The sequence below is a fragment of the Anticarsia gemmatalis genome, chromosome 18, assembly GCF_050436995.1.
Source record: "Anticarsia gemmatalis isolate Benzon Research Colony breed Stoneville strain chromosome 18, ilAntGemm2 primary, whole genome shotgun sequence".
Classification (NCBI taxonomy): domain Eukaryota; kingdom Metazoa; phylum Arthropoda; class Insecta; order Lepidoptera; family Erebidae; genus Anticarsia; species Anticarsia gemmatalis.
In genome coordinates, this window is record NC_134762.1 from 2,417,847 (window position 1) to 2,438,213 (window position 20,367).

General features: G+C 35.0%; 2 protein-coding genes across 4 annotated transcripts in view; both read left to right on the top strand.

Moving 5' to 3' along the window:
* The first annotated feature begins 347 nt into the window (after positions 1-347).
* Positions 348-3,188, top strand: LOC142980673 (protein arginine methyltransferase NDUFAF7 homolog, mitochondrial). Its single transcript, XM_076126185.1, has 6 exons — positions 348-851; positions 1,089-1,229; positions 1,437-1,556; positions 1,828-2,088; positions 2,401-2,592; positions 2,898-3,188. The coding sequence occupies exons 1-6, from the start codon at positions 432-434 to the stop codon at positions 3,084-3,086; spliced, it is 1,323 nt and encodes a 440-aa protein (XP_075982300.1). The 5' UTR covers positions 348-431; the 3' UTR covers positions 3,087-3,188.
* A 554-nt stretch (positions 3,189-3,742) lies between these two features.
* Positions 3,743-20,367, top strand: part of Ubr1 (Ubr1 ubiquitin ligase) — a 51,158-nt gene continuing 34,533 nt past the window's right edge. For 2 of the 3 annotated variants that reach the window (XM_076126212.1, XM_076126213.1), the window contains exons 1-3: positions 3,743-4,156; positions 12,070-12,178; positions 19,780-19,893. In XM_076126212.1, coding sequence (XP_075982327.1) covers positions 12,090-12,178; positions 19,780-19,893 — 203 coding nt within the window. In that variant the 5' untranslated portion in view covers positions 3,743-4,156; positions 12,070-12,089. The remainder of the gene's footprint in view (positions 4,157-12,069; positions 12,179-19,779; positions 19,894-20,367) is intronic. The other variant, XM_076126214.1, reaches the window with a different exon arrangement.

Consider the following 20,367-nt stretch of genomic DNA (forward strand, 5'->3'; position numbering starts at 1 on the left):
ACGATTTTCAAAAATCATCTAATATACTTCTGATACAATCCTATGTAAACAGACGCTAGACGCCCAGATTATATTTCGATAAAAATGTATCCAAACGTACAAACGCAACCGGTCTAAATATTTTCGATAACAATCGGTAAAAGTGCAGCACTACACCACAGAACACACATGTTTTTAAACCACAACAGTACAGATTACATAATATTTAAAATTATGCTTAATAACAAAACGCATCACTTTTCTCAATGAATTTAGGTTTTTTAAGTACCAAACCTAGTAAAAATCTCTATTATGTTTTGCTATGTCTGAAAGCGAAGAAAAAATCAATAATTTTTCGAAATCAGCTGGCTGTCAAAATCATAGAATGACATTTTCAAAACAAACTTCATAACCTCTTATTCGGTATCGTATTTATTTATTTCTGAACAAAAATGAATTCTCGGCAAGTATTTAGGATGTGCAACAAACTGTTGATACCCCAAACTATATCTAGGGGATTTGGTTACAAGGTAGTGAAGCGTCCAGACCCGAAAACCCTTAAGATGCCTGCTCCAGGAACTACACCAAGTATAATGGAAATTCTGAAGGAGAAGATTAGGCTTGCTGGACCTATAAGTGTTGCTGATTACATGCATATCGTTGCCACGAACCCTACAGAGGGATATTACATGAAAAAAGAAGTAATTGGTCAAGAAGGAGACTTTATCACATCGCCCGAAATATCTCAACTTTTTGGTGAAATATTAGGTATATGGTTTTATGCTGAGACGCAAAAGATGGGTACAGGGAAGCCGCTACAGATTGTAGAGCTAGGACCGGGTAAAGGCACTTTGTTATTAGATATTTTAAGGGTAAGTTACAACTTCATTCATGCTAGCTACATCTAAAAGAAAATAGTCATCAATATTTATGGTTGTTAATTTATCTATATAAGTATGTACTTAGAAGTATATAAGTATGTTTACGAGATATTGGTTAGTATAGTACAAGCTCTGCTTAGTTTAGAATCAAATAACTGTGTGTGAGTTGTCCAATGATATTTATTTATTTATTCCTTCTGTCTCACTACTGAATTTACTTGTTTCTAGGTGATAAATAATCTGGGCTATAGAGCACCAGATGTGAGCTTGCACCTTGTTGAAATTTCATCAACAATGCAATCAATACAAGCTAACAGAATTTGTATCTCTCACCGGGAGGTGGATCTTGACTCACCGCATAATTATGAGGTAAGGTTCTGTCATTTTACTGCTTACCAGTAGATTAAAACTGTTTTAGTATATAATATCCGAATACTTACTTACAAGTTCTGATCCAGAGTAAAAAACAAAAGTGCTTTCCTTAGTTTTTTGTATTTATATAATTAACAGATGTTGCAATCAAGTCATTACAGCTGCTGCCAGCAAATTATGTAATAAATTTTACTTTACTTCCAGGGTGAGACTGTCAGTGGCATCAAGGTATATTGGTACAATGACCTGAAGAAGGTGCCAAATAACTTTTCTTGGTATATAGCTCATGAGTTCTTTGATGTCCTCCCAATACACAAGTTTGAGGTAAGTTATTTGAAAAACAGTTGATAGCGGCAATGCTATCTGTAGTAGATGCTTAGAACCTCTCACAAAATATGCATTTATAAAAAAAATATTTTATTCTTAAACATCTATATTTAATAAAATAGTAGCCTAAAACTTCACTAATATTTGGGTCTTAAGAATCACGTGCACGTATACGTACGTAACTTACGTGTTGACCTTTGTTCATAATTACTTTTAAAAAAAAACCATAACATTAACTGCTAATTTAGAAATACTATATCTCTTCTAGAAAACCGAAAACGGTTGGCGAGAACTCCTCATCGACATCGACGGTCAAGATAAACTGTACTATAGGATATCAGCAGAAGCCAACAATGCAGTTAGGACACTAGTCAGACCTCCTTTGGACTCTGGCGATAAAACTGAACTGGAGATCAGTGGCCGGGCTATGAGTATTGCAAGGCAGTTGGCTCATAGAGTAGACCAGTTTGGTGGATTAGCTTTGATAGCTGATTATGGACATGAAGGAGAGAAGGGTGATACGTTTAGGGTAAGACTGTGATGTCACTTATATTTCGATTCAATTGTAATAAGGCTTGTTGTCGCCGTCTGTTGGTGCCACTAGAGCTCCATTTAACATTATAAATGCTACTGACTTGCCAGTTGGGTTCTCGTTATTTTGAACTGGGCACAGTGAAACGTCCTAGGTAAGTGTCCAGACATTTTTATTTCCAGTGTTGACAACACGCCTAATGCGCCACTGCTCAGAATATCGTCAAAATAGTTAGAGTCAGTGTAACTCTCATTTTCCTGAATGACGTGGAAATTAAATAAATAAAAGTTATTTTTGCCTTATTTCTAGGCCTTCCACAAACATCAAGTAGTAAACCCTTTAGAGAACCCTGGCACTTGTGACCTCACAGCCGACGTGGACTTCCACCAGCTGAGGATAGCAGCAGCGAAGATACCGACTGCCGAGAACTTTGCGCTCGTCATGGGACCTGTGAAGCAGAAGGACTTCCTTGAGAGATGTCAGGCTCCTGCTAGATTAGAGGTAATGAAATCAGAAAGATATGGCTATAGATCATATTGGTTACAACTTCTAGGAGGTTAAAATGCAGATGCTTCTGGGTGTACCAGAAGCATCTGCATTTTCCTAATACGATGTCTAGGTCAAGCTTCAAGCATTTCACATTTAAGGGACTTCAAAACCAAAGTTATTATGCTTCAGAAAATCAACACTCTGAATGAACCTACTGAACCATTGCACATAAAAGTTTATTTCGCAAACTCTCTTTTTTTAATGTTATGAACTTATGATATTGAAATACATTTACCGATAAAATCATATATTTTCAGATTCTCTTAAAGAACGCAAAAACCGATGAAGATCGAGAAAAAGTTCAAATGTGCTATGATATGCTCGTCGACCCTGAGAAGATGGGTGAACGATTCAAATTCATGGCGTTTTATCCTTCAACCATGGAGCAAATATTAAATAAATACCCTCCCTTGGGTTTTTCCACACCCCCTAAGCCTAAGTCGTAGTAAATTAATTTTTTGGAATAATTTATTGTAATAGTAGAGATGTGTTAGTTTTCAAAGCATATAATGTTATCTATAGAAATAAATAAACTGAATGTACATGTACTTTTTACTTGAATTAAATACGAATGATATTGTATCGTGTTTGAAACTAGCAACTTAACACTTGGATCTTATTGCATATTCACGATGCGATACGGCACCGATCAGCTTCTTCCAGCCCTGAAAGTCCTTTAACTTTTATAAACCAGCTTGATCACCCTGAAGCGTATTTATTCTATAAAATAATAAACACGCAACGTCAAAGTCTAAAAGCTATCAATCAATTATATGTAGTGTGGACCATGGTGGTCTTACTGGACTTTCTATGTATGGTCTTCACAAGTTCACAAGGGTGGACAGCATTTCATTGGGTCTACACTCAGGATTTTTCATATTAGACATCTTTTCCTATAGTAAACCCCAGTCCTCAACTGTCTGTTTAATTTTTGAATTGATGTGTTTTATTCTTCTTTCATTAAAATAGGTTTATATTAATTAAAAAGACTAGTTTATAATAATATAATTGTGTCATGTCATGAACGATTTAACTTGAAAATTATTTTTAATTTGTCGATTAAAAACCGGTACTACTAAAAATCTCATCATACCGGTAAACTTGTTTGCCACTGCACATCACTAGCACAATCGGTCGGCCGAGTATCCGTCGATAGATTTGCATATTTTTATTTTTATTGTTTAGAAACTATCTAAATCATAATTTCTAATTCATACCCACCAATTAATAAAACAAATTCACTAAAAAGTGATTATTTGATCGTAATATATACGAAATTCACCTTTGTCTCGGAAATTCATTGATGTGTATTCATCGGACTGTGATGAAATGTCAAAAATTTTCGTGGATTCGTGCCAATGGTCATGAAATTTTTCTGCCGTGAAAATTTTGTGATGAAAGTGCATTTGTGAACCGTTGTTGTTGTTTAATTTTGAACAGTTTAATGTGTGTTGTGCGATTCTCAGTGGAAGCTCTGTGACAGTTGCATGATTTAACACATTTCGAGAAAGTGAAGGTAATGAATATTTCTTTTGTTGTGGATTTTCTTGCGACAATTTCAGCGCATTTAGTGAGAGTTTGGTTTTATCATGCATTCAAATCTAAATTCGGATCATAATTTCTCATTCCTTCAAGAACTGGCGATGAAACTATGAGCGTAGAAATGTGCGCATTTTCCATTGTTCTGTACGAACTAAATGTAAATATTTATATAAAACTTTATACAATGATCGGTCTTGTGTTATGAAAATTGAGAAGATTATTTTTAATAAATTTTATTAAATAACAGCTCACCACTTGTCATGATTTTTACAGGAATAATTTTATTTTTATGTTATTACATAATTTTGTAATTATTAAGTAAATATCGGTAGAATTTTATTGGTCTTATTGCATGTTCCTTTATCTTAATTGGATTGATTGATTGATTGATTGATTGATTGATGCAAATAAAAGTAAGTCTGAGTTGCACTTTGGATAAATTATGAAACGTAATGTTACGTCAAGCACGCTTCGATGATATGTAGATTTAATTGATATAGTACATAATAGTAATGTGCAATCTTATCTACTAATGTCATAACTTCCTGACTTCCTTATCTAAACAGTTAACACTAACATTATGCATGTTTAAATTGATATAGATTATAATAATATCCCTTACACTGAACCATACATTCGCAGATTTTTGCGATCTTAATAGCAGATTAAAAATGTTAAAACATGTAAAAGTTTGTGAAAGTGTTTGTCTTGTTACATTTTGCTGCTAAAACCACTGCACAGATTTGGAAGATATATTTAATCAAATACTTCATAATACTAGGAAATCTTTATACTTTTGGTAATCTTACTAGGCAAGTGAAGTTGCAGGCAAATCCTAGTATCTACTGACATAATCTAAGATTACCTACCTAGTTGATAAATTTGGTTTTATCTTTCTTGAAATATGAGGAAGTAATTTTAGCAGTTAATTTATTTGATGTCATTATCATATTTTTATTTTTGATAAGAGCTTGCCTAGAAAATTCATAATCTGAGTATTTCTTTACAAATATTAAAATCTTACTGAGCCAGGTAGTTTCATTCCCTCATAACCTGAGTTATCTACCTAAATAAGTTAACATTTTTGATTTCTCAAAGACTCTGCTTATCTTGGTGCCAGTACTTCAATTATCTTCATGCTAAATGACTAAATAACAAATACTGAATTAAATTAAAACTACAATTTGCTAGGTGTAGAAATCTTTTCTACTGTTATAATTTGTAATGAATTAATTGTTTTTTTTCACATATCTCAAATTATTGTCATAATAACACTGGTAATAAAATTATTCTTTACTGAACAGTGGAAAAAAAAATAAAGCTTTACAGGTCCAGTATTAGGTATGTAGGATTTTCCATATTTAACTACTCTTTAAATAGTTGTATTGTTTATTGTTCTTAATCTAACTTAAATATATCCTCTTTATTGTATGAACAATAATATAAATTCCCTTTGTCTTTAATGCTAGTTTAGCAAGATATGAATTATAAGAAAAAAAGTATTAATATTTAGGCATTTCTAAAAGACTGACTATGGGGTAAAACTTTAGCCTTAATGATAATACCTAATTCAGACATAAGACTAATAAAATAAAATTCTAACAAGCATTTTTATTTCTAACTTATACTGTGAATTTAAGGCCTACCCCTCCCTTGTTTCCGGAGGAGACCCTTGCCCAGCGATGGGTTCCAGAAACAGTTAAAAAATATATTTCTGGCCATTGACAATAATAATTATTATGAGTCAAAGGTTCATAGTTCAAGAAATAACTTTATTATATGGTAATAAAGTTGATATTAGTATTCATCAATAATATTATGATAATTAATGAGTGTTCAACTCGGGCAAGGTGTTTGGGAAACAAGGTCAATGACCGTACCTTATGACCTAATGAACATGACTATCTGTTTACAAATACATTATAATATGGATAATAAAGTATATAATATGGGTAGGATCTTCTTTTATGTACCTTTGTTAGGTCAAGCAGAAATTAAACTACATGCTTGCTGCTTAGTTTTCACATTTACAGTTTCAGTACTTAGTACTTACCTATACTAGCTACCAAAATTAAAATACTTTGTTATTAAAATGTAAGTGTCAAGCATCCAATTAAGATTTTAATGCCTAAATATCTATGAAAAGGAAATTAAGTTATGGGTATTTTCTCAATACGGGAGCACCTGACTCATTGATAATAAATAATAATTAGGTATAAATAATATCTTATTTCTAATAAGAGTGCTCAGTGTGGTCTTGTGATCCTGTTGGCACTTGGTCCCTGTTGATAATTTGTATTTCCTGATTATTGTTACTTCTCTTTTCAAACTACTGGTTATTCTCTATTTAAGGTTCTCATGATCGTAATCCAAGCTGATGATGATGTTCAACTTTCCTCATTCAGTCAAAACGTTACGGACTATCGAATTCCGCTTATATTGACACATGGCCATGCCTAATAACTAGATGATTTTGATGAGTCTAGTGAGTCAAAGTTTTTGGGAGGATTGGCCAGCATAGAACCTGCGTTACCGGTCTATCTGTTTCCAGGGCGCGCCGCGGGGAGGACGTAAAATCATCATCTATGGTGCATGGAAGGAGTTCCATGCACCCTAGATGATGATTTTTCGTTTCGAGACAGATTACACTGGCTGTAAATCTCGATGTGACCGTCTTATGGCTCCAGGATGAGAGGACCTTGTTCCTTACATTCTGAAATATTGTATATCTGTAAAGTTCCACCACATTTCGCGAGTAGTGGGTTAAAAAAAGCCCGCCTGACGTCATCATATCGATAACTGTAGTGCGTCTTTAGCTTTTCCCAAATCCGTCTGGAATTCCGAATAGTATATTGACACAACTGTGCCCTTGAGAGTTTTAGTTATTTATACACCATACGCAATTACATACGCGTAACTACGTAGTAATTCTTATAGTAAAATGTGCTTTTGTCTAAACATAGATAGTAATATTCTGCCAAAGAGATATGGTATAACGATGACCCGCGCCGCGTCGGATGTTTTCTGTGTGTCATCATTGATTTTAGCAGCATAGAAGTATAATTTTAACAAATATATTAGCCTATATTTGCCCTCGGTTCTTGAAGCATTTCTATACTAAATTTCATCAATATCGTTTATGCAGTTTAGCCGTGAAAACGTATCTAACGAGTTAAATATTACTTTACAATTTATGATATTACTTATTTATGAATCTTTGGACTTGTTATGTTTCTCCTCCTATAAAGCGCTTTGTTAAACGTTGAATAAAATGTAATTGTAACGGATTAGCACATTTTCACACGATGCAGCTCAAATGATTTACATCCACTTGCATGAAATGACAAGCCAATGGAACACGTTCTCACGCTTTACAATTTCACACCGCTATGGATGATTTATGCATTTTGATATCTTGTAATTTAAACTATGTGCTTGAAAGGCAAGAATGTTATTTCTTCTATATTTGCGATAAGATTTAACAGTATTGCCTATTTGGTGTAAATATTACAGGCATGATTTTGTTGTGTGTCGATATGAAATAGGCGACGATTATTCAAACAAGAAAGGCCATAAGTTTTCTTCCGAAGAAATATTTATTGAAATTCAACTACAATACCTACCTAGTACGCATTTTCTACCTTCGGGTTGTTTTTAAATGTTGACACCAAGGAACTATTGGCTGATAAGTGATAACCTTTCGAAAATAAGTAGGTATAATACAAAATTTTATGAATTTATATTTTAATCAGTGGCGATTCTCATTTTAGCCGGCCGGTTGACTCATGTTATGATAAGAGAATCGGGAAAAAGACTCCGGGTACCCGATAATGACCAAATATTCAAAAAATATTACATACAAATCAAATACGAAAAGCAGTCCCGCACGTTTTATTTTGTATTATACCGTATGGTTAACCAAGTTGTTGCTTAACCTAGTTTTGAAGGTGTTCATGTCGACCGAGAGGCCTTTAAGATGTCTTAACTCCTGTTATTTCGATGACGACAACTGTGACCGACTTTTACGTTCCTTCCGAAGCACGGACAAGCTGTGATATGTCAGCGGTAAAGTTGCTGAACCCTCAAATCGTTTACCGACCGGGAAGCGCAATGGAGAATGTTACTAGGTATGCCAAATCGCTTTAAATTTTGACACAGTATAGCCTGTATGCATACATATAAACTAGTTTTTGTTTTAGTCAAAAATACCAAATAGTTTCGATTTTATAAGCATTCAAAGTTTCGAAAAATATCGAGTCCCGCTAACAGCCGCGTGAGCGGCTGTGACGTCATACTACATTGCCGCGCCGCGCGGGCCGCGTCCCGCTTAGTATTTTGGTAGTCTTAGTATAGCTTGCGTAGTATTTTGTTGTGTTTTCGTCCGCTTATGTATAAAATAATAAGTTATTTTATACATAAGCGGACGAAAACATAATAATAGTAAATACTATTCGATTAATAAAATGGATAAAGGATTTTAAAAAGGGCAATCGGATAATCTAACTGAAATAAATTGAATAATGGTGGCGAATTATTTGTGAAACAAATAGAGGTTTTGTTGCTTCCGAAATCCTACTTAATATTATAAATGTGAAAGTTTGTGAGAATGTACATATGTACATACATAAATACATAAGTAATACATACAATGACATACATATGTCATTGTATGTATGTATGTACGTACGTGTGTACGTATGTGTGAACGTACGTACGTATGTATGTATGTATGTACGTACATATGTATGTATGTATGTATGTATGTATGTACGTATGTATGTACGTATGTGTGTACGTACGTCGTATGTATGTATGTATGTATGTATGTATGTACGTATGTGTGTACGTACGTCGTATATACATATGTATGTATGTATATATGTACGTACGTATGTATGTACGTATGTATGTACGTATGTATGTACGTATGTATGTACGTATGTATGTACGTATGTATGTACGTATGTAAGTATGTATGGATGTTTGTTACTCTTTCACGCAAATTTGACTGAACCGATTACGATGAAATTTGATATATAGCTGAAGACCCAGAATAACACATAGACTACTTTTTATCCTCGAGTTCCCGAAGGATCGGGATTTACGCGGGAAAGGTTTTCATGCGGACGAAGTCGTGGGCGGCTTCTAGTATATTATACATAGGTATAATAAGTAATAATGTTAGATATTTAAGATCACTGCATATTATAATGAAACAGTTTTTAACCGAAATAATCGCATACTTATCGATTTTTCATTTTTCCTGCCACAGTAAAATCAATAAACTCGCGATCAATCCGGTTAGAAATTGTTTCATTATAAGATGAAGTTATTTATTATTACTAATGTACTTACCTACATAATATTAAATTACATTTAGGCACAACATATGATTTCCTAGTATTTGAATTGAACATTTTTAAAAGTATTTAGGAATAATTTCAACGCACCGAGCGCGCGACCGCAAGCGGACTGTGTGAGCCAGACTGAGCAAGTGTAGAGTGACGTCACACCGTCATCGAGAGCTAGCGTCGTGCGGTTACAACTTGTTTTACTTATAAATCGAAAACTAATTGACGTATCGAAGTAATTCTTTCACCAGTATTTTTTATTTTTAAACGACAATATGGAGTGCTAAAAATCAAAATTAGGTAACATTCTCCATTACGAGTAGCTATGAAGTGTTTTAGTAGTTCGTTAGCATCTAGCTCAGTACCGTATTAAATTAAACCAGGTAAAGAATTCCCGTAAGACGTCAACGTATTTATAAGAACATTACACTTGAGGTCATGAGCTGATTGTTTCCAATTGCTTCAACACTCACAGTTCATCTATTTATAAACACAAATCTAGAGGTGTGACGAATTCATTTAAATTTTACGAATTAAATACGCTACTTAGCTAGGTACATACTTTTCAATTTTCTTGATGTTTCCGTTAGCTTTCATTGTAGAGAACAACAAAAATCGGTATGTTAATTTAATTTTTCTACGTCCTTTTTCATCGTAGCAGAATTTCTGCAGCGTGCATCGTAGCAGCTTCTGCTACGCCCGCGTGAAAAGATTTCCTAGAGCAAATTCCACCTATCATATTCATATATCACATCTATACTTATAATAAATCAGTAGAGAGTTCAAGGTCAGGTTTTTTCCTGTCTGTATGTTACGCTATCACGTAAAAACTACCGGATAGAATGCACTGACATTTGTTATATGCATAGAATAAGTAGTGGAGCAAGTATTGGGATACTTTTTATCGCATAAAATTTCATAGATTTTTAGAAAATTGAATAAAATACGTAGAAATCGTTTGAACCCATGGTTTCCCTAAAGAGACCATAGATGGCATTGCAATTCATTTCACAACATTCGCATATGGTTAAGGGTCAGCGCAGACCAAGAGGAGCGCAGCGGAGAGGATTTTTTTAACGCACTTGAAAATCAACTTTAAAATCATAAAAATAAAGTGCATAATTGCTTGAACCAGTCAAAAAATGCTCGCGCGTCCTCGAGGATGCGCGGGTATTCCCGCGCATCCTCGCGTCGCCGCCGGCATCGTACGAGAACTTTCAATGTTGTTACTGAGTTTAAAGAGGGAAAACGTCATTTTTATTCTTCTCCAGCCAAACCAGCAATTATAATCATGGCCCAGTCCACTATTGTTGACGAACTTTCTCGAAAAACTGGCTGTTTAATGTAGAATGGTAACCTAGAACGCTTTCCTCGCGCAGGCTCGAGCAGTCGCGAGCATGCTCGAGCATCCGCGAGCCGTAAAGAAAATGCTCGAGACCGCGCGAGGATTATTCCGGTCTGTCTGCGCTGGGCCTAACGCGGTGCCTGCCGTATCGATACCTGTTGTTAGCACCAACCAATAGATGGCGTTATGGTCAGCAACACAGCATGTTTTTCCTAATTAATTTATTTTGATTGCTTTATAGTAAAAAAAAATACCTTTAAAACAGGCGATACATTTATAAGATTTTCAAACATAAATGTTGTATGATATATTACACAAAAATGTCGGTTTACGTGGGTCCGGTGCGCTCGGGATATCCTAGATGGCAAACCGAGTAATTTCGTTTGTTGTCGTTGTTCGCCGCAACTAACAGATGGCGTTGCAGTTCGCAACACATAACCAAAAATTGGTTGCATTAAGGAAATAAATTGCATAGATATGAAACAGACTACGTGGTAAGTTTTAAAAAATAAACAACGGATGATATATAAAAAATAATTACGGGTTACGCGGTTTCGGACGTATCATCGCAAGTATACATTATTACGCGTGTGAAGAGCTCCGGCGCAGATAGGTCTGTCTGTAGCTATAATAATATTCTGAATCCAGACGGGTAAGCAATGGTCAGTCTTTAATAGGGTATTATATTTTACACTGTAAACTGGTACGGATACTGACGAGAGAGGAAAAGAAGGTAACCACAGGATATCAGGCCTGCCTGAGCCTGTGTCACGTTGTGTGTCCCTTTCGTAAATAACCATTAGATGACAAAGAGTTGTTAGCATTTTTATGTGTAGGTGTATCGAGTGCTTCGCAATTTGCGTGCTCAAACGAATAAGCAACAGTACGAAATTCACGCGAGCGGAGCCGCACGGGTCAGCTAGTATATGAATATGACATTTCTCTTTTTAAAAAGAACTCCCGCATTAAGAATTGCTCTTGTGTCGCGGGAACTTTTATAAACATACAAAATAACAGACACAAAGCACGACCAAACCCGAAACAATTATTTGTGGACCGCACAAATAATTGCTCCGTGTGGGAATCGAATCCACGACCCCCCGACGCAGTGGTTTTGACGTGGCAACCTAAACCATTGCGCCACGGAGGCTGTCAGGACTTAATAACAATGTTCGTTATTGTTTGTTGCAGGGTTTGATAGCGGGTAGGACATGAGCTCCCCGCCTGCAGTCCAGTTGGAGGTGGAGGTCGGCGATGAGTCTATGGAAGAGGACGCTCCCGACATGATTCCACCTGACAGGTACATACAGCTTCTAAGTATAACGTATTAATGTATACGCTTATGGCTAAGACTAGGTTGGCTTATGAGGAAGAATTTTGACAGTTTTAATCATACGTTTGCTGTCATTTTGTCTTAAGGTAGGCTATCCTATACTCTGCTTCAGTTGTGAAATTGGACCTACGTATTTTATATTTATGCGAATGTGAAATAAAAGCCAAAGCCTGCAAATAAATTAGACTCATTTTCCCGGATTACGTTACGATTCCTAAACAGCATATGATATGATTCCTAGAATAGAATGCAGCTGTATAATATTGCCTTTCTGAAGGCGAAAAACATAACTTGGTTTTCGTCTTTCAGTTAGTCGTATGCCTCGATATTAGTTAATTTTGAAATCGACTGAAAAACTGTACATATTTATAAATAGCTTCAGCATTCTGAAGTGCATGTTGTGTGGTACAAATTATAATGCATTTTAACCACATCCACTTAGCTGTTAATTAAAAGCACTCAGATATCACCCCTATAATAATATTATTCGTAATAGTATCACTTGTTTTATAATATTTTAAAGCTGGACCGTGAAAGTACGGACTATAAGGATTTGTTCCTCCTAAAACATTACTCTTTTAGTAGAATAAAGTACTTTATGACCTGATTTATTTCATTTGACAATTTTTTGAAAGCCACTATGCTGTACATTGTTTCGTCCCTTAGACCATAGTGAATAACACGGTACGTCAAACCAGTAATGTTCAGAATAGTGACGATCAATTTGACGTACACTAGTGGTCAACTGAGATACGTCATTAGCCCGCAGATAGTGAAAGCTATTCCCAAGGATGATTTCCTGTAAATCCGTTGACAGCATTTGAGAAAAAAAAATGGATTCCCGGCTCCACTTAGCGTGGGATAAGGACAAGATAAAGAAGATTTGTAGTTACAGCTAGTTATCGTGTTATAGATTATTTTTTTAACTGTACTCTTATTTCTTAATCAAAAAGTCGTAGTTCTCCCGCAATCTTGAAAGTCTTATCACAATGAGTCAGGTCATGTAAATCGTATATTTAAAAACAAGTTTTGCATCTATATAAATAAGTGCGGATTAGCTTCTATTATTAGTCCCGAATCGGTTTCGAAACTGTTCAGTGGATTTGAATGCCACTATATGATAAAATGGTATAATATTTACAATTGGGAACTCGGAATTTGTTGTATTTACTGTTAAGTAGGGAAAATAGTAACCTTTGCGTGCTAAAATTAAAATACCTTTACATAATTTATGTCACAGTACTTTGGTTAGTGATTTTTTCAATCGAATTGAACTACCGGTATTGTATCGCATTATTTGAAATGAGTAATTACTATTTTCAATTGTTTACTATATGTCTAGAATTAATTATCCTCTTTAACGGAATTTTAGAAAATAATGAACAGTCGACCGTTACAATTGAATGAAATATAACGCTACTTTTGAATTTTTTGAATAAATTAAGAGTTGCCCAGATTCTTCGAGTGTTTTTTGTTTAGGTATAATAGTGTATTTCAGTATTTCAATAGCAGTGATAGTGATACAGTGCGGGTTGAAAGTGTTAAAATGGATTGCAATGACTTTATGTGGCTAGCGAAATATAGGTACGTATTATTATTTTTGGAAAGGTCAATAGCATCTCGGAAATGTCTGAGTTATATATTTATTTTCATAGAATTTAAGCAAAAAATCTTTTAAATCGTTATTTTGTCGTTTAGACTTTTTGAAATTTGATCATATCTTCGCTGAAGGAAATAAAAGACTGTTCTCGCGAGTCCTCACGCACGTGTTTGTAAAAAATGTAGACAATCTAGATTTTGATCTAGCACATGTAACAACGACCTTATCGATATTGTATTATTATTATGTATCAGCAGAATCATATCTATACTAATATTATAAAGCTGAAGAGTTTGTTTGTTTGTTTGAACGCGCTAATCTCAGGAACTACGGGTCCGATTTGAAAAATTCTTTCAGCGTTAGATAGCCCATTTATCGAGGAAGGTTATAGGCTATATATCATCACGCTACGACCAATACCAGTAAAAAATGTTACAAAAACGGGGAAAAATTTTACCCATTCTCTCTTATGTGACGCAAGCGAAGTTGCGCGGGTCCGCTAGTGATAAAATATTACGCGCAGAATTTGATGAGCGAGATGATTTGTGTGTTGGAAATTAAATAAATCAAGATTGAAATTAAATATTTAGTTAATCACTGATTTTTTTACATTATCATTTACCCAGCGTAGTGGACTCATGGCCTAAGCTCTTACCTAGAGACCTTTGCCCGACAGTAGGACAGTAACGCGTTAAAAAAATAATAAAAAATTCTTAAAAGAAAGTTTGTAGTCTCTATTTTTGGCAGTGTTACAAATAACTTTAAAAAGTAATTAGTTTATTATGTATTAATGCATATGGAAATGAACACGAATTTGCTTTGAAACAATAAAAAAATTGAAAATTCATTGAACTCATTATGTTAAATAGTGTTATTTATTTACGATAGAAATTTATTAAATGGTCAGCGACACTACGTGTCTAGGTGTCAAAAGTACACAAGAACAAATGTAAGGTCAATAGAATGACTAACACGGTCCAAGGAACTTGTGTGGTGATTTTTAATTATAAAAGTTATACATAATGATTTTTACATATGACTTACCTATTTACCAAGTAAATGATTGCAGAATCTGTATGCGTATCACGTTTCTCAGTTGACAAGTACGTGAAATTGATGGCCACTATTCAGTACATTGCTGCTTTGATGTAACGTGTTAATCACTATAATCTAATAGAGAAAACAATGTACAACATAGTGGCTTTCAAATAGTTGTCAACTGAGATACATGATAGCTCCCTTGTTCTGCATTGCACATTTTTCTCAACGATTTTTGGTCAGGTTGATATTTTTAAAGTCAAGAAGGACAAATTTACGTTTCTTCTCATTTTAAGAGGGTCTCCTCACATTTTATCTGTCTTGGGGTAACGAACTGTTTGACAGTCATAAAAGAGTCTGGAAGAAATGAAGGCAAGCTTGCTAACTTTAAAAACTTCGCTGCGTTTTTCCCAAACATCTTCTGAATAAACTAAGGTGTACCATCTCTTGCGTATATCATTACATACACCCAGTATTCACTAATTTGCTACACATAATATATTGATATTATCCGTTTCCGTGTTCTAGTTAATTATATTATTTTTCGTTATGTACATTTAACATTTTTCCATGAATTAAATATAAGTATTTGTTAATCATGTCCACCTACGGATATTTTTGGTGTTTCCAAAACCTTTTTGTTTTAGCGAATGAACCGTCTAAACAAAGTTATCTCTATCAAAATATTAGTATAGATTAATCGTTAATCTGTACTAAAAAGCTAGGTAACGTGACGTTACTATCAACTAGTCGATAGTTCGCGTAAATAGGTCGCCCCGCTACGTTTATATTTACAGTTCAACAACCCCACTGTATCAACAAATTGTCGGATTCTTCTAAACACATTTAAACGTCTACAGAGATTTTATTTATGATGTATGTGGGTAGTTTGAAATAAGTTGATTTTATTTTTGTCAATGACTAGCTGTGTCTCGCAGTATCACTCGCCTGTATTTTCTAGCGACCCACGGCTTCGCTCAGTTTAAAAAGTTATTTAAATAAACATTTTAAATTTTTACACATAAAAATTTCTTTTCATTAACCCTGTCTTTGCAAAAACCTCATCAAAATCTTTTGCGTAGTTTTAAAGATCTAAGCATACATAGGGACAGACATTTGAAAGCGGCTTTGTTTTATACTATGTGGTGATGACGTTGCGTTGCAGCGTAAAGTGTTTTTTGTAGGTTTAAGCCTCGTATCCACTAGGCAACATTTGGCGCGCGACACGTGAATCTCAACATGTACGGCAACGCTGCACAACAGCGCGCGACGTTGCCAGCTACCGCGCAACGTGACGCGCGGCTTGTTGTTTGTTTAAAGTGCATCGTTAGTTGAGCATCAATTGTTGTCGAGTGGAGACGTGACGCACAACAATCTTCTTTTTGATTTCGATAAAATTATAACCACTGCCGCTGAAATCAACACAAGTTCCTCTGGCGACATGTTGTCGACGACTGAAGAATGTGTGGACAGACAACGTTGTTCAACAAATGTTCCGCGTCAACATTCAACAAGTTGCGAAACATGTTGAGCAACATGTCGCGCGTCAAATGTTGCCTAGTGGATACGAGGCTTTATGCGTCTTTCGCGTCAAAAGTCAAAACGGCTTAATCGATTTGGATAAAATTCCGAGATCGATAGATTTTGTCTGAACCTAGTCATCATATAGAATGTTTATTTCTCATTTCATACAAATGTTTGTAACGCTCTCGGACAAATTTTATCATGTCTGAATATGTAGGTACTCATCACACCACGCAGCAATTTACCACTTGACTCTTAAGTACTATTATCATATTATCACTTTTATTTACTCGTATTTGGCTGTGTGAGGCACGTGGAAACGGGCCCGGTTGTTCGAGGTAACAGCCAAGGGTAACTCTTTCTGGTCTCTTGAAAAACTACCCACATTAAGTTGGTTGACTACACTGGAAAGAAAAAACACCATTCTATCAAATTGTCTTCATGATTGCAATCCATGACATACACAATCACTTTTCTCAAGATTTTTCACACGCTTTGATCGCAGAACTCGATTTCAACTGATTGTTGCAACTGCACCACCTTATATTTTAAAATTATAAGTATAGATAATATCTTTTGTATATCGATTTTAATCTAGAGGATCTTTCAAACATACAGTTATTGAAAATTTCCACGATACGATTCACTTCAGCAAAAATAAAACTTCAGTGAAATGTGAATGCATTTCTGTTCTTTGAACTCTGCGATTTGAATCGCCGGCTGCATCCGATTTTCTCATTGTCATCCTGGATATGACGTTTCTCGGAATATGAGTGTGAAACAAGAATAAAATATCGTCATGAAAAGGAAGGAAATTTTGGAGATGACGTTTTGGGACTGTTTTAGTTCTGAGTTGATAACCTTTTTGAGTTCGAAAGCCTCATGAAAGTGATTCATTCATTCTTTAATTATTTATTAATTGAAATTATGCAAAAAAATCTATTCATTAAATGAAATAAGGGGATGTTTCAACTTGAATATAAAACTCTAGCAAGTACTCTATTGTAATTTGCATTAGAAATTTGCAAAATGTACCTTACTTAGACATAAGACGTGGCTTTTTCAAAAATGCGTACCTACTTGCTTGTAGGAATTCAAATATTTGTGCCTGTAGCTATCGTACCTGGAACACTGAAAATAGATAAACCTAAAATTACCAGTTTGAAGTCTTGAATACTTCAATACGAGAGACGTTTCCGTACAAGTATCAACTGAAACAGCCGTGACTAAGCAAAAAATTGCTGTTCGTGCGAGCTGTGTTTACAAGTCCACCTTGATACTCCGCCCTTGAGATCCAAAGACGTTTACGACCCGACTGACATTCGGATAAGCTCAAATAAAAGCTTATTACGTATTGAAACCTTGAAAATTTTAATAATCAATCGTTGATATTGATTTTTAAAGGACATTGTCACACAAACACAGATAATGTTACGATAAGATTACGTCTCGTTACTAACATTTCCTATTTTAGATAAATGCAATTAACCTTCTTTTACTGTTTGTGTACGAATGTGTTCGCGAAAAATCCGGTCGTGATTTTTTTTATCGAAAAACTAAATTTTCATGAATCTTTTTTGTAAAAAAACACTTAGTATTATTAAAACACGAGACTACATTTTGTAATTTTTTAAATATACACGTCTGAATCATTTTTTATTGTTGGTTATAAAATGAAAGAGGACTATGATAGTGATGATCTCTCAGTGCCTGATCGTAATTTAGACTGTGCGTCTGTGGTCAAAGTAACCCGCCTATATCTCCGTTTAGTGTCAAAGTGTTGCCAGAATTCACGGACAGATTATAACATGCTCAACCTTCACGACAGGTAACCTTTTAAATTTTAATACTGATGTATAAATATTTTAACAGATTAAAGTACTGATAATGAGAAATACTAAACGTATCGGTGTTTAAAATGTCATGTGTAGATTGTTTTTGTATGAATTGTTTTACGTAACAAATGTTTGTGAGATAATTAAAAATAATTTTCATTACTGTCTATAAATTGTATTTCTTGAAATGGTAGTTCACTACAATAACTGATACATCCGTTTTTCATAGAAATACCTTTCAAGGAATCAGTTGCTTGAGGCTCGAAGCAAAATGTAGGTAGTTCGTTATTTTCCGTCTCTATAATATCTTGATTGACAATAAACATTTATGAGAGAGATCTTTAAAACAGCAGAGTTATGATTGAATAGAACACATTCTTGATATAAGGCTAAAGAACTTTACTAAGACGCTACTGTCTCAATATGTTTGCAGTTATCATAATATTTGTTCGCGTAATAAATAAACAAGCCGATGTCAACGGTAAGCATTACAGTTGCTAGTTTATATTGCGTGATAAGGAACTTTGGAATTGATTTATTCCATGACGTTACTTGGTTATTCTTTACGTTTCTTCCCAAGATGGATCGACGTTAGGCAGGCGGCCGGTTGTAAAAACATCAGCGAAATCTTTTTAGATTTGGTCAGGGATGCATGTTTTTGAGAGAAAACATTTGCCGATGCCACGTAACGCAGGATAAGGACAAGAAAAATAAATAAAATAAGTTTTGGCTGGAGGCAATAAGAAATTTTGAAGAGGAGTTATTTGTCTTCTTTCGGCCGAAAACATTCAGTTACTTATATACGAACCACTTGTCACTGACGGAAAAAACACGATGATGAACTTCGGAAATGTCGGTTGTTCATAGGAAATAATATTAAACTGACAGCTTCAGACAACGTCCAGACCATCTAGTAAACCCTGTACCGAAACATAGAGCAAACTTAGGCGTTTTAAACTACCAAATTGCTTCTATTTTCCGTGTGACATTCAATATTAATCATGACAACTAAAAAGTTGAAAGCTACGACAGTCCTTTTAAAACCGAATATCCGAAAATTTCTTAGACTGAAGATAACTTTTTATAATAAGTTTCCTCCGTAACAATTGTATAATATTTCATGCTCACGAACATTTAATATGGAAGTAGAACTGTGTTAACGAGCGTATTTCGCTTCACAACTAAAATAATACGATGATATAATCAAATCCTCATACGTATCATATTTTTTAGAATAATTAATACTAAGTTGTTCTTGTTAGACCGGTTAGGTTTTGCACACTTGCTTAGTCTTTGAAGGATACTAGAATACTTTTTTTCCATCTAAAAAGTGCGATGACCTAAAGAGGCGAATATGGTTGCCCGAACTTGTTTGTTACGTCATTATCGAAAATAAATCGATTTTTGTCAATATTACTTGCTGGTAGTTGAGTCATTAGTCTTATCCCGAAAAGTAACTTTTCATGGAACTTTCGTTTGTAAAGCATCATATTCTGATGTCAATATTTTTCTTTGTCTCCTCACTTCGGTGAAATTCAGTAGTAATTATTATTGCAAAGATATATTCGCAGGTCTGAGCCGTTGTCCAATGCGCGCTTGGAACGCAATGCGACGCGACGCGACTCGTCGCGATCTGAACGGATGCGGAGAATCCTCGCGTCCCGTCGCAGAGTTCTACCTAAGAGGCAAGTAAGGTAGGCCGTTGTTTTGCGGTGTCGCGTCGCTTTTGTCGTTCAGACGGTGTCTTATGCTGGGTACTAACATACGTTGTTACTTGCTGGTTTTTCTCGACACTGCAGACCTACCAACTAGTATGTGTGTAAAGAGTTTTACTCAAACAAATTAAGACTGTGAAGTAAAACTGTATGAAAGTGCGGAGCATAACGAGAACGATGAACGCGACGCGATGTCATGCGACGCGACGCGAAATAAGGCATTCAAAATACTATCCCGTTTCGTCGCAAACTGCTATATAGAAGTGATGTAGGCCGTGGTTTTAAATATGTCTGTGGCGTTTGCAAGTCACATTTGTCGCAAGACAACGCTGACGTGACGTTTCTTCGTATATTGCAATGGAGAATGTTACTAGGTATGCCAAATCGCTTGAAATTTTGACTCAGTAAAGCCTGTACATGTACATGAAAACTAGTTTTTGTTTT

Bases quoted from the DNA above. Each gene is read 5' to 3' on its own strand.
- LOC142980673 (XM_076126185.1), top strand. From the start codon at position 432: ATGAATTCTCGGCAAGTATTTAGGATGTGCAACAAACTGTTGATACCC. The intron at 1,557-1,827 runs GTAAGTTATTTG...TATCTCTTCTAG, and splicing joins TCCCAATACACAAGTTTGAG to AAAACCGAAAACGGTTGGCG. The intron at 2,089-2,400 runs GTAAGACTGTGA...CCTTATTTCTAG, and splicing joins AGAAGGGTGATACGTTTAGG to GCCTTCCACAAACATCAAGT.